The sequence below is a fragment of the Typopeltis vanoorti genome, chromosome 3, assembly GCF_054136105.1.
Source record: "Typopeltis vanoorti isolate ZY-2024b chromosome 3, IOZ_Tvanoo_1.0, whole genome shotgun sequence".
Classification (NCBI taxonomy): Eukaryota; Metazoa; Arthropoda; class Arachnida; order Uropygi; family Thelyphonidae; genus Typopeltis; species Typopeltis vanoorti.
Window position 1 is genome coordinate 85183206 of NC_143551.1, and position 23794 is coordinate 85206999.

The 23794-nt window shown below is 34.4% G+C and overlaps 1 protein-coding gene across 1 annotated transcript in view; it reads left to right on the top strand.

Annotated features, from left to right (window-relative positions):
- LOC150108343 (ataxin-10) overlaps positions 1-23794 on the top strand; it is a 173154-nt gene that overhangs the window by 128026 nt on the left and 21334 nt on the right. The window contains exon 9 of the mRNA XM_090390449.1: positions 19224-19408. Within this exon, the coding sequence (XP_090246575.1) occupies positions 19224-19408 (185 nt within the window). The remainder of the gene's footprint in view (positions 1-19223; positions 19409-23794) is intronic.

Here is a 23794-nt window from a genome sequence, read left to right on the forward strand (position 1 = left end):
TTTCACAAGTCATTTCTGCCACTGAAGAAAATGACCAGACTCCCATGCAATTCTGGGAAGTATTCAATATTTATCATGCTATTAAAACTGTTGTGGTGACTTGGGATAAAGTGACCTCTCAATGGGTCAATGGCTCTTGGGATAAAGTGGCATATGGAAAAAGACATTAAAAAGGTTTATGTACCATTTTGGAAATTTTGAAAAAAAATGAAGACCTTTGTAAATTGAGTGAAGAAATAGTGGGCCTAGCAAACAATCTGAATCTCAAAGTGAATGATGATGACATAGTTCAACTCATAGAAAGTGTCTGTGAAGAGTTGACCAACGAAGAATTGGTCGAACTGGAGGAATAATGTGTTGCGGAAGAGGAAGAACAAGAAAAGGAAGAGAAAAAAGAGAAACAAGAAGAGGTAGTTAAACAATTCACAGCGAAGGTCTTGCAGAAATGCCCTCTGAAGTTAGCAATGTTTGGTGATGTTCTCAAAATGACTGAAAACATGGACTCCAGTGTCGAACGCTACTTATTAGGAGAAAGGAAAGTACATGATGCCTTTTGCTTGCTATAAACAAATTTATGATGAAAAGAAGAAGATGAATAAGCAAAGCACATCATACATTTTCATCAAAAAAAACAAAGGTTACACCAGAAGAGCTGCAGACTGGTCCTTCACATGGGGGGAAGGTAATGAAGATGTGATGGTGAAGGAAGATTTGGGTGATTATTCTCCTGTTTTATAGTGGTAGTAACGCACAGTACAGTTTTATAAGGTTAAAAAATTAAAATGACAGTAACTTATTACAGTTAAGCCCCTAACCCCTATAACTCGGTTGATTTAATGTATTGACTTACGTCCTGACGAATGGAACCCCTCAACGTAAGTCGTGAGATGACTGTATTTTCAATATAATATGACATTGGTTATCTAATCACATCAAAGTGCAGGACCCTACATTACATTTATTAGCATTGAACCAGTGGCACACCCACGGGGGGGGGGGGGGGGGCTTCCCCTCCAAAGAAAAAGGAAAAAACACTAGAAAATTTTCCAAAAATCTTTTCCTAATTAAAATTCAATTTTTTTATTTATGTTGTATCGTGTCTTCTATTTCTATACTACTTATGAATTAGCAATCATTGCAGATGCTCAGTCATAGGTTGTATGCGATGCGTAGTGTGTATTCTCAAATCGTCTACTCAACCCCCCCCCCAGTCATAGGTTGTATGCGATGCGTAGTGTGTATTCTCAAATCGTCTACTCAACCCCCCCCCCCGATTAAATCCTGAGTGTGCTACTGCATTGAACTGTCAGCCATTTTCACATGCTGACAATTCTAGCCTATTCAAATCATTCTGCAAGTGCAGCACATCATCAGCACTCCTGATTACCCAGGTATCTTTGCATCATCAGCAAAAAGCAGTATGCTCCATGTCAAATGTACCTTCGCAATGTCATTAATGTACAGATTGAATAACAATGGACCAAGGACTGATCCTTATGGCATACTGCTGGTTACCTTAAATCTTACAGACTCACATCCCTCTATATACCAATTTTTGATATGTCAGTCAGCCATCCATGCCTGTATATTATAATCCAATCCCATATTATCCTTCTCTTAGTGTATACCCATGCTGTTCGTTGCAAAGTATAGTTTCTCTGTCAACCCATTTCTGAATGCAACCTCTAACCAACTTTTCCAAAATCTTCGCCACCACCACCACCACTCCGGAGATACTGATAGGTCTATAGTTGGATACATCAGTCTGTGGTTCACCCTTATATAATGGGATTACCATACATTCTTTCCACTCCTGTGGAATCTGCCTTGTTCTGAGACTCAAATTATATAGCCTGGTGAAAGGAATACGCACTTCAGCTGAACATTCTTTTAGCATCTGTACTAATATCTCATCAGTCCTTATTCCAGAATTCTTATGCAGTTTGTGCAACAGGTCTAGTACCGCTTTCTCATTCACCGAAGTTTCTTAATACAGTGAAGAGGTAGCAGTGAGCTCAATGTTATGTACACCAAGTTGGTAGCTTTTAGCAAAATGGACACTCTTCTTTATCAATCACCTGCATACCATCTGCATTCACCAAGAGTAATTTTTTTATGTTTGTTGTTTTTTTTACTTGCAGCATAACAATAGAATTCTTTTGGTTAGTCTTTATCTTGCAGAGCCAGTTTCTTTTTCATACTCAGACGTAGCACAACAATTGTGACTTTTCTGGCCTGCTGCTTATAATTTTCATAACTGATATATTTCTTCCATGTTATCTTTTTCTTATGCATCTCTTGCTTAATAAGATTACACATCCATTTCACTGCTATCCTATTTATTCTTTGAACTATAGGAATATAGGAATGCATTCTGATGTTGCATCGTTTAAGTATTTTTAAACACTTCCCATTCACTGTCAATATCCTTCCCATCCGACAACTGTTACCATGGCACAGAACCCAGCATACTTCTCAGATGGTCATAATATCCTGCTTTGTAGTTCAGAAAAGGTTACATGCTGAATGGAATGAGTTGCCTGAGTCAGTTGTTGAGTGATTTATCTGTTAACGCTTTCAAAGAAAAGTATGATAGATATTGTGTTGATAGTTTGTCTCCTGTAATGAATGTTAGGACTCCATGGAGGTACCTGTGCAGTAATAATAATAATAAATGGAACATTCATAAACTTAACCACTTCCCAAGTGAGTACTAAATGATTACTGTCACCAGCTGGAGTCAGAATAAGTTACATCTTTAACTAAAATCTGCTCTAGCATTGTAATCAAATATAACACTCTTTGACATTGAGTTCCTTCTGTCACATGCTACTTGAGTAAGTTGTTTCACAACAGCTCAGTAAATTCAGCTTCATTCTTCTCATAAAATTTTAGAGCCATCCACTAAACATTCTGATAATTAGTCTCCCATTATGATTACTTGTATCTCACATATCATCTTTATTTGATAAGGCATTTCTTCGTCACTAGCAATCACTCCACTAGGTCTGTAACAACACCCCACTATGTATTTGACTCTGCCTCACACGAGATGGCTTCAAACTCACTGTTACAAGTATTGCAGTCATAGGTCTCATTTCTAAATGGATTTTGGTCATCTAATATGATTAGTAACACACTCCCTCCTTTCCTATCCTTCCTTAAAGTACTGTCTCTTTAAGGAAGAGACATATTGTAGGCATTAGTGAGACCTGACTATCAGAAGCAGATATACTAAGATATCAGAATCAGACATACTAACTCAATACCAGTTAGTATGTCTGCTCTGATAGTCAGGTCTCACTAATGCCTACAATATGAGATTCTAGCGTGTTGACCATACAAACTCTACCTCTTTATTTCTGATGCCCCTGTTATTCATGTACAGACATAATACCAAAAAAAAGCATGTATATTCTTGTCTGTAGTATGTGTGATACATTTTGACAACTTGCAGATCTGTGTTCTTATCTAGTGCCTCACATCTTTGCACATGCTTGATAGTTTATCTGGGAAAAATCCCAGATAAACTGGGGAGAAAAACCCTGCAGTCTATGCCCAAGACCGGCTAACTTGGCTATGTCTGAGAAAGATCCTAAGCTCCTCACATCGGCTACAGGAATTGAACCCAGGACACGCCTTTCCCAGGCATATGGTTGCGAAGCACATAGCCACTCAACTAACCGCGGTAGGTCTCATACCAGTTAATAATTTTTCAAGATTCATGATACCAAACGAATTCAAGTGTAGGCTGTCCCGCTTATACAAATCCATGCTGCCTCAAACTCACTCTACACATCCAAAAATTATTGCATCCATTCCTTCTGTGCATTGAATTGTTTGTCATCATAGCCCTTCTTCTTAATTCATTTCCATCATACAGTACCTAGGTTGTCTGCAGATGATTTAGTGCCCATACATCATACTTGAATGGTGCGGCATAGGAAGCAGTGGCTGCATAGTCTCAATGGCTGCCTTGATGCTTCTATTCTAGTGGCCATATCTCCAGAGCAATCGCACCGTAACAGTACGAAAACAACTTCGGCTAGCACTGCCTTTCAACACACGAGGCATGAACAGTATCATTGCAGTGGCTAGACACTGCAATGATACTGTAGTGGCTAGACAGGATTCTGACTTAGAGGAGTTCAGTCATAATCCCACAGATGGTAGCTTTGCACCATTGGTCACTCGACCAAGCACATGTACCAAGTGTCTGAACCTGCGGTTCAATATACTTACTATTTTCACTTTCTCACTCTTGCTTCTTCCAACAACTTTTTCATATCCTCTCTCATACTGAATTTATTGCTAGTTAAGTCATTCATACCTACTAGAATTATTATCTCTTTTGTTTTTCCTTTTCTGTTTTTCAATTGCATATGCTATATTTTTAATTTTTGCTCTGGGAAAACTTATAACTGCTCATCAATGTCATGTTTTATGATAGAGTCACCATATCAAATATCATCCTTCTTTTTACTGAACTTTACTTGCCTGATATTTGTTATGCACTAGCTTATCTGATTCAGTCTTTGTTGTTTTCCATTTTGCTGCTTAACTTTCTTATTCTCCCTGTGTTTCTCTAAGCATCACTCAACTTTCTTTGATTCCTGTGTCATCTTTCTAATAATCTGCTTTAGCCTTGTGTTTTTCAGAAATTACATTGATTTCAATATCCTCTTCATTATCATCTTTAGTTGGGAAAGCCTTCTTGTTCTTTACTTCACTGTTCTTGTTAGCATTCCGTTACTTGTGTGTGTTTTTGGTACCATTTTACAGCTGTATTTAATATTATAATATCACAATAAAAATTTTACAAAAACATTGAGCACTCTATAAACATGAAAATTTACTCTAACATACTATAAACACTAATTTTCTATGAGAAAAAACTCGATAAAACAGATAAAAATCACCAATTTTACACGAGCACTAAATTATACCAACCACTCATAGTGCCGTCTTGAACTGAGAATATCCAGTATAATTATGGATCTTTGTTTAATCTTTGTTGATCATGGAAAATCATATGATCAGATACCAAGGAAAATAAGTGTTCTGAACATTTGCATGCAGTAAGCAGAATTTTGCACAGATTGACGTATAGCCAACACTTAAGTTGCAGTTCAACAGAATTGAAAAATGTACAAAAAATGGTTTACCGTAAATCATACAGGATTGTACTTTATTTCCAGTTTTATAATGTGTATTGAACAGATTATTAAGGAAAGTAGTATTATACTTGATATTCAAATAGGAGATACAGTTGACTCATAGGGGACCACAGACAGTTTTTTGTGGCAAATAGTTCTCAGTAGCAAATTTCATTCAGTGTAACATTGTCTCTATGAAATGAATGCTTTACTCTATGGTTATAGTAAGTGAGTTTGTTTTAGTACTGTTGCTCTAGCATGAGTTTTTTTTATAACAGTGTTTGCTGCAGTAAGTTTTGTTATAGCAGTGTTTGCTGTAGTGCAAATTTGTTATAGCAATGTTTGCTGTAGTGCAAGTTGACTGTATCAAGCACAGTTCTTCACTCTTCAGATGAATCATTATTATCTGAAATAAATTTTCTACTGTCTTTAAGAATCTTTAGCAAAATAATAATTGCTTTGAGAAATTCAGAATGAAAATTAGTCAATAAAAAAAGTCTGAAAATAGGCAAAAGAACAGAAAACATTGATTACATTATTGGAATTTTTTTGTTGGGGTTTATTTTGGTGGTAGAAATCAGCTAAACTTACAGTATTCTTCAAACCAGTTTTTAACATATGGAACTGAGAGTTGGATTAGAAATTAAATGTTTGATTAAAAATTGATAATCAACAGATATGAGAGCTTTAAGGGAAATAAGGGAGAGAATAAAAGGTGTCAATAGTAGAACCACAATTAAAATCAGAAATATCAGAAAATAATTTATTACTATTAATATTCAAGAATGTATTCAAAACAAGTATTTTATGTAACAATGGTAGCAAAAAAAAAAGAATATTAGTGTTTTGATGCAATTGTCCGTACAGTTAGCCTAGTGGCTTTGCGCTTCGCAACCATATGATTGGGGAAGGAGTGTCCCAGGTTCGATTCCCGTCAAAGACGTGAGGAATTTGAGGATCTTCCTCAGCCATAGCCAAGTTAGCTGGTCTTGGGCACGGGCAGTAGGATTTTTTCCATCAGTTTATCTGGCGTTTTTCGTCCCGCAAGCAGGCAAACCGGCCCCGTGAACATACGCCTATACAGCCAAAAATATATTCCCCCCCTCCCAGCTGCAGACTAGGCAACAGGTCAGTTGGGAGTGGTACTAACAAGTAGTCGCATCTAAGTAACACACGGACCCTGCAGAGGAAGCGGAAATAACACGCAGTGAAAGAAGAAGTGTTTTGATGCAATTACAAAAATCAGATCAAATCACAGGCCGACCTGTCAAGCCAATTTGAAAGAAAGCTGTTGATCAAAATTAGCTATGTAGCTTCAATCAGCATCACATTGTTAGACTGTTTTGTGCTGTAATGTTGAATAAATCTCATTCATAAACATCTTAAACAATGAATAGTCAACTTAACCAAATATTTTGTTGTAATCAAACCAATTTTCATCAAAGTTAATTAACAGAAATGATCATAGTGAATAAATAATACTTTTTAACAGCTTTTAACCTTGTTGGAAGTTGTTTCACTTGGTTATAATATAAATTAAAGATACCAAGAAATTATATACTTTTAATTATAATTATAAGAGTATTTTAATAATGAGGTGTGACACCTTTTGGCTACTTATGAAAATATGACTTCAGCATTACTTCAACTATGGCTCCCACTGATGAGACCTTAATAAAAGTTGAAATCAGTCTGAGTAGTGATCCTTCCCATAATGCATAGCATTATACATGTCTGCAAGGATATGTGCTCTGCATTATGGAATACTAAGGCAAGTGATGTGAAGTCATTAGCCTCTATGTACGAGTTGCCCCAGTCCTGAAAATACTTCAGGTGCAAACTTTGTTTTCTTACTCTTGGATAAAGGATTAAACCCAGTATATAATTTCTTGGTGTCTTTAATTTAGGACTTTTAACCTCACTCTTGCCAAAGTTAAATTAGCAATCTTGAAAGCACAAATAAAATATGGGATGAAAAAAACGCAAGTTTTCAAAAGAAAATGCCCTGTCACCTGTATATGAAATTAGCTAGCTTACCTGTAGTTGAAATCCCTTATAAAGGTTCTTCTTGTCCTAGAATTCTTTTCACCTTTGTGTGGATTTCTATATGGCAATGTCTAGAACTCTGATTGTAGTATATTATCAAAGTATCCAGGAATGGTAACATTGTTTTTACTTTTTTTTTTGCTTTTCAGCAGGAAGTTTTTTGTAAAATGCTGAATTTAAATAATAATAAGCAAGGAATTCAGACTTTTCTGTCACAAGACAGTATCACAAATACTTAGTTTCCATGAATTAAAGAACAAATAGAAAAATCATAATAACTTGGGGTGCAAGTGGGGGAAAAACATCTGAAAGTCAGGTGTTTATTGTGTAAAAAGTGTTGCTGTCTGGTTTTCATATACAGATGAGTAGCACTGTCAGCAGTGTATACAAATGAGCCACGGCATAAAAGTAGACATTTTAGAGTAGTTTTCCATTTCATGTTTAGAGTGAGAGCAAGGCATTTCATAATAGCAGAATTCTTGGATAGAACTGCAAGACATGATTTAACCAATAAATTCAGGTGGCTAGCCATCGTGAGACTAGAGGTCAGGCAGAGGCAGCCAGATGGTTGCTTGTGAGTTGTTCCATGGACTCTGAAACCAATTCCATCAGATACAAACAGCATCTTGAAGATACAGTGAAGGATGGCCATGAGTTACAACTGCAGTGGGTGACCAGTATCTCTGATTATCTACTTTGGCAAGCAGGAGTGCCCTGAATCAGCTATGATCTGACCTGACATCAGCTACAGTAACATTGTAGTCTGCTTCCACTGTGTACAGAAGGTTTCACGAAGGTAGTCTGTTTGTTAGGCAACCAATAGACTGTGTACCTGTATCCCCATGCCACAGAAGAGAGAACATTTGAAATCAGGCAGTCTCCACATCAACTGCACCCAAGACCCAGTGGCGCACCCAGAGGGGGGGAAGGTGCCCCCCCCCCAAAAAAAGGAAAAAAACACTAGAAAATTTTCCAAAAATATTTTCCTAATTAAAATTTATTTATTTTAATTTATGTTGTGTGTGTGTCTTCTATTTCTATACTACTTATGAATTAGCGATCATTGCTGATGCTCAGTCATGGGTAGTATGCAATGTGTATTCTCAAATCCGGTGCCGGCACTAGGGTCTTTGCCGCCCGCATGCAATTTCTATCTAAGCACCCCTGTAACGATCCAGGTGTGTGTGGTTCTTCTACGATAATAAAAATTTAAATTATTTGAAATTTCTTAAATAAATTTTGACAGAACAGACACACGTTGGTTCACTAAATGTAACGAACTGTGGGTTTTGACTAGGCAGGATAATTGTTAAAAATCCGAATATTCAAAAAATTCTCAAAAGTTAAAGCAAATTTTGATAAAGCCACTCAACTTTAATTGTTGAATATAATGATACAGGGATTATAGCCTTCTCTCTGACCCGAATCACTAACAAAATTAAAATGAATTTTAATTAAAGTTAAAATTTATTTGAACTAAAGTTTAAAAAATTCTTGCATTTTACAAGTTACTAAATTCTTAGTAACTTATAAAAATTATAAAAAAATTTTTACAAGTGGAACTATCTTTTAGGAAAATAAAAGAAACTCAAGATAGATGATAAAATAAGAAAAAAATTCAGAAATAATTAGAACATTTAATATAAGTATTCAAAAAATAACATCTTTACAGAATAACAGAAAATAAATTAAATTACATAAATATACTTGGAATTTTTTTTTATTAAAATTTTAGGGTTTTTGATTTCATATTCACAAAATTAGAAATAATGGTCTTAATGTCTAATTCTGCACATATATCATTCTCAATAGCTATTAACGCCAAATTAACAAGCCTTTTTTGTGACATACTTGTTCTTAAGTAGGTTTTAATCAATTTCAACTTGGGAAAGGAACGTTCACCGCTCCCTACACTAGCAGCTTAGGTTAATAGTATTCTTAAAGCAATTGAAAAGTTAGGGAAAGATAAATTATTGGACACAATAAAATTAAGAATATCGAAAGGGTTTTGAATATTTAAATTAACCTTCCGAAAAATATCCCGGAAAGCACATAACTCGTCATATAGTTCTATTGCATTTACGTCTTTATTGTCACCGTCCTTCAAGAGAATCGCTAAATCGTCACAATTTTTTTGTAAATCTTCGTTATTAATTTGTAGTAATCTATACAAGAAATTGAAATTATCATAATATGTTTTTAGTTGTTCAAAACGTTCTATTAACAAACACATTGCAACGTCTAGAAGTGTATAAAACATTCACCCTAAATTTATCTTCTGGTGATTGTGGCGTTTCGTCATGATGCTCATAATCAAATTGTCATGTCTTCTTTTGTCGTCGAACTTCCGTACCAGTTTTTAATTCTTGTTCTCCATCCACCTCTTCACTCAGTTCTTTTGCCATTTTTAGAACTTCTTTAAAATTTGTATCTGATCGACGCTCTTGTAAGAATATTTCTAAGTTTTCGATAGATTCTAAAGCAAGTGTAATGTTCATATTTTTGTCTTGAAGCATTTTACTCACAGGGTTTATTCTGTTAAGTAAATCATGCCAGGTTATAAGAGAGCAAATAAATTTGTAGTCCTTTATTTTAGCACGTTTGTGCTTCATGCTGAGTTTCTTTATTAAAATTTTCATTCTTTAAAATTTCAAAAAGGGCATCGTAAATTTCTCCTAACTGATATTATAGAGGACGGATTGCATTAATTTTACTTTCCCATCACATTTCTGATGACTGTTTCAATGTTAAATTTTTTACGAACTTTAAAAGAATTGCCCAACGTTTGTAAGAGAATAAAAAGAAATTGTATATTTCTTGAATAATTGCAAAGAAACTAATTGTATCTGCATTCACTTTGGCGGCATCATCAATGATTAAATTTAGAGTATGAGCAGCACATGGCACGTAAAAAGCTCGAGGATTTTTGTTCAAAAGCAAATTTTGGAGCCCATATTTTTTCCCTTTCATATTTGCCCCATTGTCATACCCTCGACCTCGCATGTCTTCAATGGGAATGTTCCATCATTTTTCCAGTTGTTCCATTATTGTTGTACATAAACCACATCCTGTGGAATCTGATACATCTCCAAAATGATTAATGATTAAATTTAGAGTATGAGCAGCACATGGCACGTAAAAAGCTCGAGGATTTTTGTTCAAAAGCAAGTTTTGGAGCCCATATTTTTTTCCCTTTCATATTTGCCCCATTGTTATACCCTCGACCTCGCATGTCTTCAATGGGAATGTTCCATCATTTTTCCAGTTGTTCCATTATTGTTGTACATAAGCCACATCCTGTGGAATCTGATACATCTCCAAAATCTAAAATGTTTTCCCTGATCTTGACAATTCCATTGTCACAGGAAACAAAGCAAATAATGGTCATTTGTTCTGTTTTACTTGCATCGGGTGTGCAGTCTAAAATTATGGAATAATATTTAGATTTTCGAATTGATAATAAAATTGTATCCCTGGTTTCGTTACTTAAAGTTCCCAATATTTCATTTTGACTGTCTTTTACTCAAATAGTGTACTCTATTGTTTCCTTCTAGAGCCCTTTCAACATGATTTTCCATAAAATCATGTTGAAAGGGCTCTACTGGATCATACTTCGCAAACAGTTCGACTAATTTTAAAAATTGCCATTATTCCTTTCATATAATTTATCAGATGATCTGCGAAAAACTAAATTTTGGCTACCAAGGAATTTTATAATTTCAATCAAGCATTCTAAAACACTCATCCAATGTTTCTTTTCCATTTCATACATGCTTTGAGTCTGGTAATCAATAGTAGTTTTGTTTTTTAAATTTTTATCAAGTTCCTTCCATTTTAAGAAATTTTTCATGTGAGTTAAACTGGTCTCATGTCTATGCAAAGTTGTACTTACATTTCTCCATTCGTTATAACCTTCTACAAGACTACTCGATTCAGTAGGTGCAAAAAGTTTGCAACAAAAGCAAAAAAACAGAATTTAAAGTTTTGGAATAAATGAGCCATGTTCTTGGCACGAGCTCCCCGTTTTCTATTATAATACATGTTGCCAAATTTACGACCATATGTATCTCTGGTCAACTACAGTTAAATCTTCTCCTAACTGCTTTTCTCTTAAATCCTGCGTCTTGTTCAATTGTTGCAATAGTACTTTCATGAAAACTGGATGATGTATCAACTCTGATTTCTGATTTATCGAGTTGGTTACAATCTGCATCAGAATATTTTAATATTTTAAGAAATTTATTAAGAGCCTCAGTTTGTTTCTTAATATCTGCTTCTTTCACAGCATGACGCTTAAGATTTTGTGCTCCGGATAACTTTTTTTTAATTTTTGATTCCATTTCTGTTTTATACCCACAAGAAATTATTACACAACACGACATAGAGACGAAACAATAGTCTGCACTGCGCTACTGTCAGTAGCCTACTGAGATGCATAGGGTTATAAATCTACTGTTGCTATCCTGTCATTACTGCGACATTGTAAACTTTAATTATTATTTAACTTTGTATACTTGTAATTTCTGTTAATTACTTGTGATGTCTTTTTTCTTTACTTTATACTTTATTCTCCATTATTCTAATGTAGCTGTGCACGCTTTCTCTCTCTCTCTCTCTCTCTCTCTCTCCCTTTCTCAGAATCTCTCTCTCTTGTTTATATTATTACATGCTATGTTTACAAGAAAGTCAAATAACGTTTATTTACATTACTATGAAATGTACAGGAATTTAAACATTAGGGAGATGGCTTTCTCTAACCTTCTATAAAAACTTTAGCAAAATTTAGAACCTTTTTCTTCAACTTTAAATACTTTCTTTAACAAAAAAAATTATCTACTCTCAGTTTACAAATGTTACTTATTAAACTCCAAGCTTACTTGCAAAGAGGTTACATAAATCTCTCTGTTAAGTTATCTTTACAAATTTGATATCAACTTCTAACATGCCAATTAATTCTCTTAAGGACACTTCTTAACCTTATTAAACATATATCTTAAAAGTCTTTCTAATACAACTATAAGAGGAATTATATAAAAGTTTTGAACTTACAAAGGCTCTGTATCTCACAATCAGTCAAAAGTCTTTTACTAAAAGTTCTATGGCAATTCTTTCATCTCAGATCTTCATCTGGAATTTTGGCTTTGGCTATATCTCATCGGGAGTGTAGTGGGATCGTACAGATCTGGAAAAATGTTATTCTCCCACGGCGAAAAGAAAAACTTACGAGCGAAGGTACTTCGGGAAATTTGCCTCGCCTTTTCTCCTCTACTTGGACTCGCCGAAAATACTTGGCCAACTGCCGTCTCAAGTAGCTTGAATTGCCGCCTCTAAGAAACTGAAAATGCCACCTCCAAGAAAAAATGAAACTGCCATCAATTGTCAATCAGCATCCCTCTCTGGACTGGAAACTTTTCTCTTCTACGGCATTTGGGAGTTCTCCTTTTGGCAATTTGAAAGTCCTGTCTGTGGCCTAGAAGTTGTTTCTCTCTAGCGATATCTCGAACCAAGAAGCTCCTTTCTGGAAGTGGAAAACTCTCTCAACCAACGTCTGGATCTGGGATGCTCTCTGACGATGTCTGGAACTGAGCAGCTCTGTCTCTCTTCAGCAACGTCTGGGACCGGGCAGCTTTAGCAATGTCTAGAACTGGGCAGCCTCCTCTTTGACAGCATCTGGAACTGAGCAGCCTCTCCTGTCTCTCTGTGGACGTCTCTGGAACTGCCCCCCCCCCCCTCTACTTCTGCAGCAATCTCTGGATCTGGGCAGCCCCTTCTGTTTGCTTCAGTTCCATTTTATTATGCCTCTGAGATCTTGCATGAAGTTTGGCAACCCCCCAAAGAATCGGTATGATTCTTTCATCTTAAGTTTCAAGTTCGGCACACCTTTTGTTCTCCTCCGCTTTCTTTTAATTGTAAGTTGACGGCCATCGGAAAGTTATTTAAACCTATCTGACTGACTTAGCAGATATTTACACTTAGAGCCTGCAAGCCTTTCTCATACAAACAAATTTTAATAACAATCTTTCTAATGCCGCCATGTAGATCTATTACATTCAGCTTCGGCGATACAAACATTGCCTTTGTTTTAACACTCTAACATATTCTTATTAAAACAGTATATACAGTTAACTTCCAGAGTGTTATTTACAATAACATCTAAAACAAACTATACAGAGACAAAGTTTATTTTTACAATATTCACATGTGACTTAACCTAAGTAAACAATCGAATGTAATGTGCTTTGGAATATTTAAGCTACAATCGAGTTTTTACAGTACCATATGACTGGTTATGTAACAACAAATGTTTTTTACGAAAATTTGTTTCTGTGCATAAAAACCACTGACCGTTTCACTTTAGATTCTGCAGGCAAGCATTTAGCCTGCTCTCGATGCAAAATTGTAAACGGCCAGCAATATACAATTTTTTTTTTTATTGGGTGTATCCAGCCTTATTTATTTTAATATTGATCATTCTAAGAATTTTTTGTTTTTATGATAAAAATTTTGTTTCTTAAAAATGAACTTATGAACTGTGCCCTGGTGGCAGCACCCCTTTGTAGCGGCGCCCACATGCTCTGCATGCCTGCTTCCACAAGCCCAGCTCAAATCATCTACTCAACTCGCCCCCTCCCCCCAAAAAATTGAATCCTGAGTGTGCTACCAATAGGGTTGGTGTTGAGAAGAGCCTCAATTTGCTCTACAGAGTGATACCAGGCATACTCTGATCTGGAGAGAACCAGGGACACATTATCATCCCTCTAATATCCATGAAAGAGACACTTATAGAGAAAGTAGTGTGATAGTTTGCAGACACAACTCATTGGATGGATACACAGACCTGTATGTGTGCTTCCTAGTGGAACTATGGATGCTGCAACTTATAGAGACAAGATCTCCTGGACCTTTTGTTTGTCGATATGTGAGTGTGATAGCAGTGAAATTTATCCTACAAGATGATAATGCTCGTCCTCATTGAGCAAAGCTTGTTGACCAATATCTTCAAGAAGAGTCTGTCATATGTATGGACTGGCCACTAAGTCTTCCAACCTTAATCCTATTGAGCATGTCTAGGATGCTCTAGGTAGATGTATTGCTGCTTTCAACCCTCTCCTCAAAATCTCGAGGACCTCATTATTATTATTATTATAGCAATCCATCTATTAATGCACCTAACGTGTTCTTTAAAATAGGCATATTCATCGAAAATGCACTAATCAAATATAATTTTTTTTAAATTCAAATATAATAGCCTATGGGAAAAAGTATATAATTCATTCCTCAAATTTCTTTTTTGATCCTTAATTTTTTTTTTATAAAAGAATTAGGATATGTCACAGGGCCTAGTTAAAGGAAATTATGAAGCTGAAAGACAAAACATATACAGAATATAAATTTATTATTCTACTTCTTAACAAAGAATTGAGCTAACATAGTTTGGAAAGCATTCTGTTTCTTTTTTCATACAACTGGTGGTATAGCCCTATTGCCTCTTCTGCAAATTTTACTGCTTCTCTCTTCATCTTGGTCAGCCCCTAAATATTGCTGCTTAAAAACTTCGATTGTACGAAAAATATTTTCAAATTGTTTCTGCGAAATCTCTTTTGGCTGACTGTCGGTGGATAAATTTTCATATTCTTCAGGATCTTCCTGCCATGCATCTTAATTTAGCAGGTCAGAATCACTCAATTCCTCAGAATGAGATTTAATTAACTCTTGGATGTTATCGTTGTCAATCTCATCGAAACCCAGTTCATCCTCAATGTTGGCAATTTCCTCAACAACATTATCCAATTCATTTGAAAAGCCTCTAAAATCATTTGCACAATGTGGAAGAACTTGCTTCCAAACAGCTCACATATTGCTAGCAGTAATTTCATTCAACTTTGCGACTTTATAAAATAAATCAGAAGCTGAGATTTCTCTGATTTGGCCAGAAAAATCTTGGAAGGCATTCACTTCCAAGTGAATGGCTTGTTGGTCACAATAGGCCCCCCCCTTCCACAATTTTCTTCAAAATCTCTGGATAATTTGCAGGCACCTCTTATCTACACTTGCAGCTTCACCTGTGATTCGAACATCATGTGGGCTATTTCTCTTTTTGAAACACTCAAACTGCCCAGCATTAGCATGAAATTCTTCTTCTTTTCCATCATTGATAGTCCTTTCTTTCAAGGTTGCAAAGAGACAATGCTTTTGATTTAATAAGGTCGGTCGCTGCTTAGCAGGATTTGTTTTTGTGTCACAATCTTTGATCCATGTAGAAAGAAGTCTCTCTAATTCAATCATTATAATACTTTGATTTCGAGTGGTCTGCATTCATGATGAACTTTAAGCAGCATTACCTTTCTCTTTGTATTCAGCAGCTTTGCTTAAAATTGCTCTTATAGTTGATAATTCACCCATGTTCTTGTCCTATCTTTGCTCTGGACTTGCCTTGTTCATTTTTCTTTATTATTTCAAGTTTTTCTTCCATTGAGATTCTTTTCAATTCTTTTTCACACTTCCACTTTTTTGCTCACTAATTCTTTTACTCGTGATTAAATCGGGAAAATACTTTAAAATAAAAAAGTAAGGAAAACGATTACAAAGGATGCACAAGATATGATGCAAAATGCTATGTAATTAGCAGACAATAAATTTTGGTAGTAAATTTGGAACATAGTGTAATGGAAATAGCATTGTATGCCATTAAACAAATAACTTTGTAAAATGTTTTAAATCAGTAACTAAATTATTTTATCCTGGGTGAGTGATTTTTAAAATAGTTAGCCATAAAAAAACGTATGGATAGAAAATTTTTAAAATATATAGGTGCACTAATAGAATTTTAGAGGTGCATTAATTGAATTTGGGTATAGAAAAAAAATGATGCACTAATTGAAAATGCATTTATCAAGGAATTGCTGTATTATTATTTACAGCATCTTCATGGAGGAGTCCCGAGACTCATTGCGGGAATCCCAAATCAACCATCATGCACACAAATCCAGTCTCCTTATCATACTCTCCTTAAATCTAATCACCATCAGAGAACTCACAACCAATTCTGGCAATCCATTCCACTCACTCTCCACACAAAAAATCTGGTCTGTGCAAACCCCCCCCCCCCCCCCATATACACACACACTAACTACACTCTTACACAACTTCCACGGGTGGCCCTAGTTCTCTGACTGTTTGTCATATATTGAAAATTTTCACTTGCATAAATTTTATAAAACCCCTTTAATATCTTAAAAGTTTCTATCATATTCCGTTTTTCGCCTATGAACTAAACTTTGTAATCCACAAACTTTCAACCTATCCTTGTAGGGAGTACCTTAAGAGAGCTTTGCAGGTGCAATAGTTGTTATTACCAACTGAGCTCCTAGACACCGTAATAAACAATATGAAATATTATTGTGAGCACTATATTGCTCTGAGGACTGATCACATAGCTTATTGAGGCACTTTGACAATCTCGTTTTTACCTCATGTTTTAGATCATTGTCTTCATGCATCCATTTGTTACTGAATTAAGCTATTTATTTATAACTTTTGTGGGTGTTCTTTCACATCTCATATCATACTTCTTTCCACTGAATTGCCTAAAAATTGATCATACAGTTTTTGAGTCATTATGATTTTTTTTTCTTTGTTTTCCTTGATATATGGCAACCAGTGTATATCATTAATGTAAATTTTTTGAAACTCAGTGGGGCTGATGATAGGAAGATAAAACTAGAGTCATTTTATGGAATAGTCAGCCAGAGAAGGGGAAGTGTAAGAATCCATAGCTATACCTTTTAATGTGGAATTTTCCTTACCATTAAAAGTAACACAGAGAAACAAGCTTTACCATGAAGCGAAGTTGTTGATCAATTTTCACGTGTTGAATTTAAATATGAACCTAAAATTCTCCAATAACTTATATATGTGAACACATGCCATGTATTTTCTGTACTCTGAAATATTCAATGTATTTTACTCCATATGCTGACTGAAATGAAATATAGGAAGTAGCATCAAGTTGAGTGCAAAATCTGATGTAAATTACTATTAAATCCTTTACCAAAGTGTGAGCAAACATTTGCATATGAAATTATCCTCATGACTAGGCTACTTATATACACAAGCAATGGCTTTTCATGAAATTACCTGCTATCCAGTAATGCATAGCAGGCAATAAGCAAATGTACAGAATCCCTTTTGAGTATGTTACTATGCGTTATAGGAGAGGTCAGTATCCAGACTGGTTTTGATCTTTATTGAGGTGAAATGTGAAGGGGTTGTTGATCATAGGCATAGAGTAGTAGGAATACAGGAGATCTTAGAATAGACAGAGGAAATGCATGTTGCATGTTGGAAAGGCAATGCACCCCATGCCCTTTGGCTGGAAAAAAGACTTGACTTTTTCTTCAACTTAAAGCAAGTGAGCAGATTTCAAAGGCCTAGGGAAAATTTTAATCCTGGAAACTTTGACCTTCTGCCTTTGAGTAGAGTCAAGTCTGCAGAGTGGCCTACTCAAGAGGAATCATGGAAAAAAATTTAAAAGCATGTTTTATTATAAGGTATAATTCACTGTAAGATGCTGCTTTGAAGTTATGTGTGTAAATTTTTGTGTTGTGTATTTTTGGGTTGTTTATTGATTTGTATTTGGTATAGTATCAGATTGTGTAAGTATTAGATAGTTGTTGTTAAGCCTAACCTTGCTATCTCTCTCATTTTGTACATTTACTTATTGGGTATGCATAGTAGTTTAATTACATTATAAATTATTTTTTATGAGAAGTTATGAAAATGGAGACTAAGTTGCTTTTGAAGTGGAATAATCATCAGGCCACTATGTTCAATGTATGTGCTTGCTTTCTAGTGAATCGCTTGTTGATGTAACTTTAGCACGTGAAGGATTAAGTTTAAAACTTCATAAAATAGTACTTGCAGTCTGTAGTCCTTTGTTTGTGGAAAATCCATGTATGCATCCTATTGTAATTATGAAAGATATAGGATATGCAGATTTAAAAGTAGTTGTAGATTTTATGTATAGTGGTGAAGTTAGTGTATCTCATAATCGTTTACCTGAACTTCTGAAAATTGCTGAAACGCTTAAGGTAAACAGCCTCACACAAGTCATCGACATTAATTGGCAAGGCTGTAAGGATGATCAAATTTCATCACATATGAATGAATTGGAATCACCACATGTTGAAAAGGATGCTATTTTGTCGTATACTGCCTTGCTGGGAATGTGGAAGAGTGTGGTTAGGTTTCATCACATTTGAATGAATTGGACTCAACATACTGAGAAAGATGCTAGCAATGTGACTTCTGCTACTTCTGTTAACCATTTCTCTCCTGTTCTGTTTAAGTGATCATACCATTTTAGATTAACTCTGCTGATGCATTCTGGAATGCTAACAGCATCAGATAAAAATTAAGATATTTTTATCTGATTCTGATTTTTATCTGATTAATGTGATCTGTTCCTCCTCGAATTTTGTTTAAGAACTCTCATATCCGTGGTCTTCTGTAATCTTTGATCAATAAGTTAAAATTGGTTTAATCCAGTGCTTTTTGAGGGATGGCATGGAATGGTATAGCATATTGGCACCTTTATTAACAGTGGCATGTGATATACAAATTAAGCACATTTAGAAACTTGTAATGTTTAGTAACTTTTTTGCACATTTACTTAGTATGCAAATAAGCTTAGTTATTTATAGCAATTTACATTTTTCACTATGTCTGTTGTTAAGATATTTGCTATTTATCTAGTTATTTTATTATACTTATACAATAAATTTATGCTCAAAAACTGTGTTATATACTTACTTTGTATTCTTATTCCAAAAATCCTTATCACACTATGAAGTAAAAATATCATTAATTTTTTTTTTCTTTTCATATTTTAATTTTCAATTATTTTCTCTAGCGAAGAATGAATACAGGCACTTTTTTCTTTCTTTCTTTTTTAGAAAAGACAAGCACTGCTTTGAGCATTGTCTTTTACTTCGGGTTTAGTGTTTTTGCTTTTTTTTTCAGATACATTAAAAAGTATTCATTTCCTTGGAAAGACTAGCTCCAATGTCTTCACACCAGTTTCCAGTTTAAAGGCCACCAATGAAATAGATGAGAATGATATGATGAATCCTGCATTTGGCTTTAAGAGAGATTTGATACGGCTCATAGGAAATATGTGTGCACAAAGCATAACTAATCAGGATGCAGTATGTATTATATATCATTTGATTTTGAAGTTTACATCCTAACTTTTTTTTTTCCCCTTGAAAGTTTCTTTTAGTTGCTATATACATTATGTTTGAAATATTGATTTTTCTCTTTGTGGATTGTTTTGTTTTTTCTGGAATCAACATGTACTACTTTGCATGTAGACCATTCTGCAAAAAAGAGCCACTTTCTGAATACCCGCATCCCAGGAGATGGTGATAATATATTCATAGGCATTGAAGAATATGTTCATACAAGTTTACATTAATAGTTTTACCATCAGAAATAGGCTTCTAAATATGAACTTTTTTTTTAAGAAATTATTTTCTCTTAGGGAGGTGATTGGGTTTTTCTTCACTCAACTTTCTTGCTTGCTTCACTAAAAGGGTTATCATTGCATGAAATATGTAATCAATCCCACTTGTACTACTACTACTCTATTTCTTTAATAAATTTAAAGGGAGTGTCAGTCTAATGGCCTCATACAGAATGAGATCAATTATATCTGGAAACATATTAAAATGGAGTGATGGAGGAAAGGTTAGCAAGGTTTTGAACTAGTAAGACCGCATAAAGGAGTAAGGACATAAATATGACTTTGATGTTGATGGTTTATTTGTATAATGCAAGGAGTATCAGAAATAATGTTGCTGAGGTTGTAACATTGATCTAGTCAGTATAGCTTAATGGTAAACTTGGTTAACCGAGGTTAATATAAAGGCAAAAATAGAAGTGAAGGAATGTAGAATATTTTGAGAGGAGAAGAAAGGAAAAAAGAGGAGAATTAATGATAGCAGAGGAATTATGCCTGTTCAGGGTAGACATGAAAGATGGCAGCATATCTAATGGCTTTGCTGTTATTTGAAGAGAAGTTAAAATAAAGGTCTATCTAACAGGATGTTGCATGCTTGGAAATGTAGTAGAGCAGTGATTACAAAATATTTAGACATTCATTGTCTCTTTACTTTTCCAATTTTAGACAATCAATGTCCAAGATTGGATAAGTAAAGAGAGCCCTAATGGGAATGTTTAAATTATGGAATATATATATACAGTGGTATCTCGCTAATCCGAACCTCTTTAGTCCGAACCATCCAGTAATCCGAACGGCGGTTTGAAATTAAAAAAAATTATTTATTACATATTATTATTTTATGCACTATTATTTTTATTTAATAATTATTATTTTAACTATTATTATTTATTTTATTATTATTACAGTACAGTATTTTTTTCATACTGTCGATTGTACAGTTATATTGTAGGCCTATTTTGATTTATTGTGTGTGTGTGTGTGTTTATGTTTGCTTTTTTATACTGTACAGTACGTACTGTATTGTCGGCGTGAATCACCGAATTTGAAATCAAATCAGATGCAGAAATTATAAATATGATGCTACAGAATGGATTAGAAGATGAGGCTGACGATAAAGTACTCAAAGAAAAAAAGTAAAACATGAAGAGGCAGTTGACAGTTTTAATATGTGAATAGAATGGGCTAAGCAGAATGATACTCCATTCCACAAATTTTTATTGCTAATGCAGCTCTGAGAAGAAGCATTCAAAAAAAAAAGTTTAGCTTCCAAGAAGCAAAAGAAAATCGGTGACTTTTTTACAAATAAATAAAAAAAAACTTTTTTGTGTGTTATTTTGTGAAACTTTTTTTGTATTGTGTGCAAGAAAGTGATATTTTTTATGTACTGAACTACACCAGTCTGATGTGTAGTTCAGTACATAAAATTTACATAACAAAAATTAAGTTATGTACTGAACTATGCAATTTTATTAAATTAGAATCCTCAACAATACAGGTACATACAAACTAAATTTTTTACTTAAATAAACTTGTGTACTGTATTATTTTTTTTAAGTTTTACATTACAGTACAGTAGCTATTATTCTATCAGTTATTTATTTACAGAATTAAATTGATGTACCATTAGAATCTGATTATTTTTGTCTTAAATGCTAGTTATTGTTGTCTCTTGGGGGAAAATTCACTAATCCGAACGAGCACAGTTTTTATTAGTTCGGATTAGTGAGAGGCCACTGTATATTGGAAATAGGAAATTGTGTATGTGCTCCTATTTCCAATCAAAGAAGTAAAGAGTTCATTTCATTTCTAAAGTTTCTGAGGAAACTACCCTAGAAAAAATGTGCTGGAAGTAATGTAATGTTTTACAGTGTTGGATTTGAAGATTTTGGAGATAGCCTCAGATGGTGTAGTTGTGAATGAAACACATGGGCATGCCTATGTGCAAAACTTTAGTTGGTGACCCTATACCCCTCCCTCCAATAAAAAATCACTTTATTAAAATGTATAAGGGAGTAAAAATGAAATATGAAATATATTAATTATAAGTTTATTGAACAAAAAGCAGAAATTACAAACAAAATGTATAAAAAACAATAAACATACAAGAAGGGTACAAAAACTACAAAAATAATTTGGAAAAAAATAAAGCAAATAAATAATAAAATAAACAAATAATAGTAACTTACAAGTATATATGAAATAGGAACATATTAAACATTATTGGGTAAAGAAATAGTTAAATAAATATTTAAACAGAAAGAAAAATCACTTAATGAATTGAACTTTTCTAGTTTTCATTAATGAAAATTCTCGAATAATATCAAGTTGATCCAAAATATCTGACTCTATTGATATAATGGCGAGATTTGAAAGTCTGTCTTGTACCATTGTGGAGCGCAAGTACTTTTTAATAATTTTAAGTTTAGAAAAGGACTGTTCCACAGATACCAGTAATGACAAAAGAATCCAGAGAGCAATTGTAAAGTTTGGATAAACTGCGATTAAGTAGTTTGAATAAATAATTATTATTTGATAGATCATTTTTAAAATTAGAAATAAATGGTTGACAGTGTAAAATTTCTTAGCATAAATAGTCTGTCAATGTCTGAATGATTCTATAAAAACTCCTTACTAACTTGTAGGTCTCTATCATATCACCCTTCCTCCTATCCACTAGACTGTAAATTGCATCTTCTCAACTTTTCCTCATATTCGACATTCCAGAGATCAGAAACTACCTTAGTCAGTCGCCTCTGGACTCTTTCCAACATCTCTTCATCCTTTTTGTGACCAAATCTGTGCACTGTAGTCCATGTGGCCTAGCCAGAGCTTTATACAATGGAACAAGAATCTCCTTACACAAGTCACTGTCCTCCACATCATTCCCAGAATTCTTTGTATTGTCCTCACAATTTTGGCAGTGTGTCCCCTAAATTTCAGATCCTTATCCACTATCATCCCAAGATCTCGAATTTCCTCCACCTCCAACAATATATTCCACCAAACGTAAATTCTACATCCCATCTTTGTTTCCCAAATTTTAAAACCTTACATTTTGCAATGTTGAACTTGCATCCCTGTTCCATACCCATTCACTCAATCTATTCAAGTCTTCTTGTAAGGCCACAACATGTTCTCTACAAAAAAGTTGTTTCCCTAGGTGAGGCCTCTTCTATATGGGATCAACATAAAACTAACACACACACACACACACACACTGAGGAATTCTTCAACAAAAACTATATTTACCAAATCCTGTATAGGCAAACTTGCACGATCAATTTTCAAACCTGATAATCCTTTGAAATTGAATGTTGGTAGGTTTTGTGCAATACTACATCATGAAATATTTTCATTCGTAGATCTTAAAATTCTTTCTGCAGTCTTCCCATGCCTCTTGTTTAACTATTTTTACACAGAGCTTAGCTGACATTTTTCTCTGTATTCTATCAGGGCATCTGCCAACTTATTTGATAGTAACATTTGATATACTTTCTTCTTTTCCACTACTTCTTTAACTTCTTGTGTCCACCACCAAGTTCTTATTTATACTGAAGGATAAGGTTGTAATGGCAGTAAAAGATCTCATAAACCATAAAAGCCCTGTGAATAATGAGATTACTGGAGAAATGTTGAAATATGGTGATTAGATGATAATAGATCAACTGTACCAGTATGTAACATGGCAAAACATCAAAAGAATGGATAAGATCAATCCTAATTCCTATTCACAAAAAAAAAAAAACTCATTAGAACTATTGTTCTGCAAAAATTGCAAAACAATAGTTCTAATGAGTCATGTGGGAAAGTACTTATGATGATGTTAACAGAAAGAATAAGGAAACTAATGGAAGAAATTCTGGAAGATAAGCAAGCAGAATTTAGAAGACACAGAAGTACTGTGCTCCAAATACTAATCTTATGATTAATTGTGGAAAAAGCTCTACGTAAAAATAAAAATGGTTATACAGTGGAACCTCTGTTTTCAAACAATTTGGTTCCCGAACAGAATTTTGGTTCTCAAACAGGCAGGCAGCAACCACGTGCTCCACGTGCTGAGCTGTAAGGC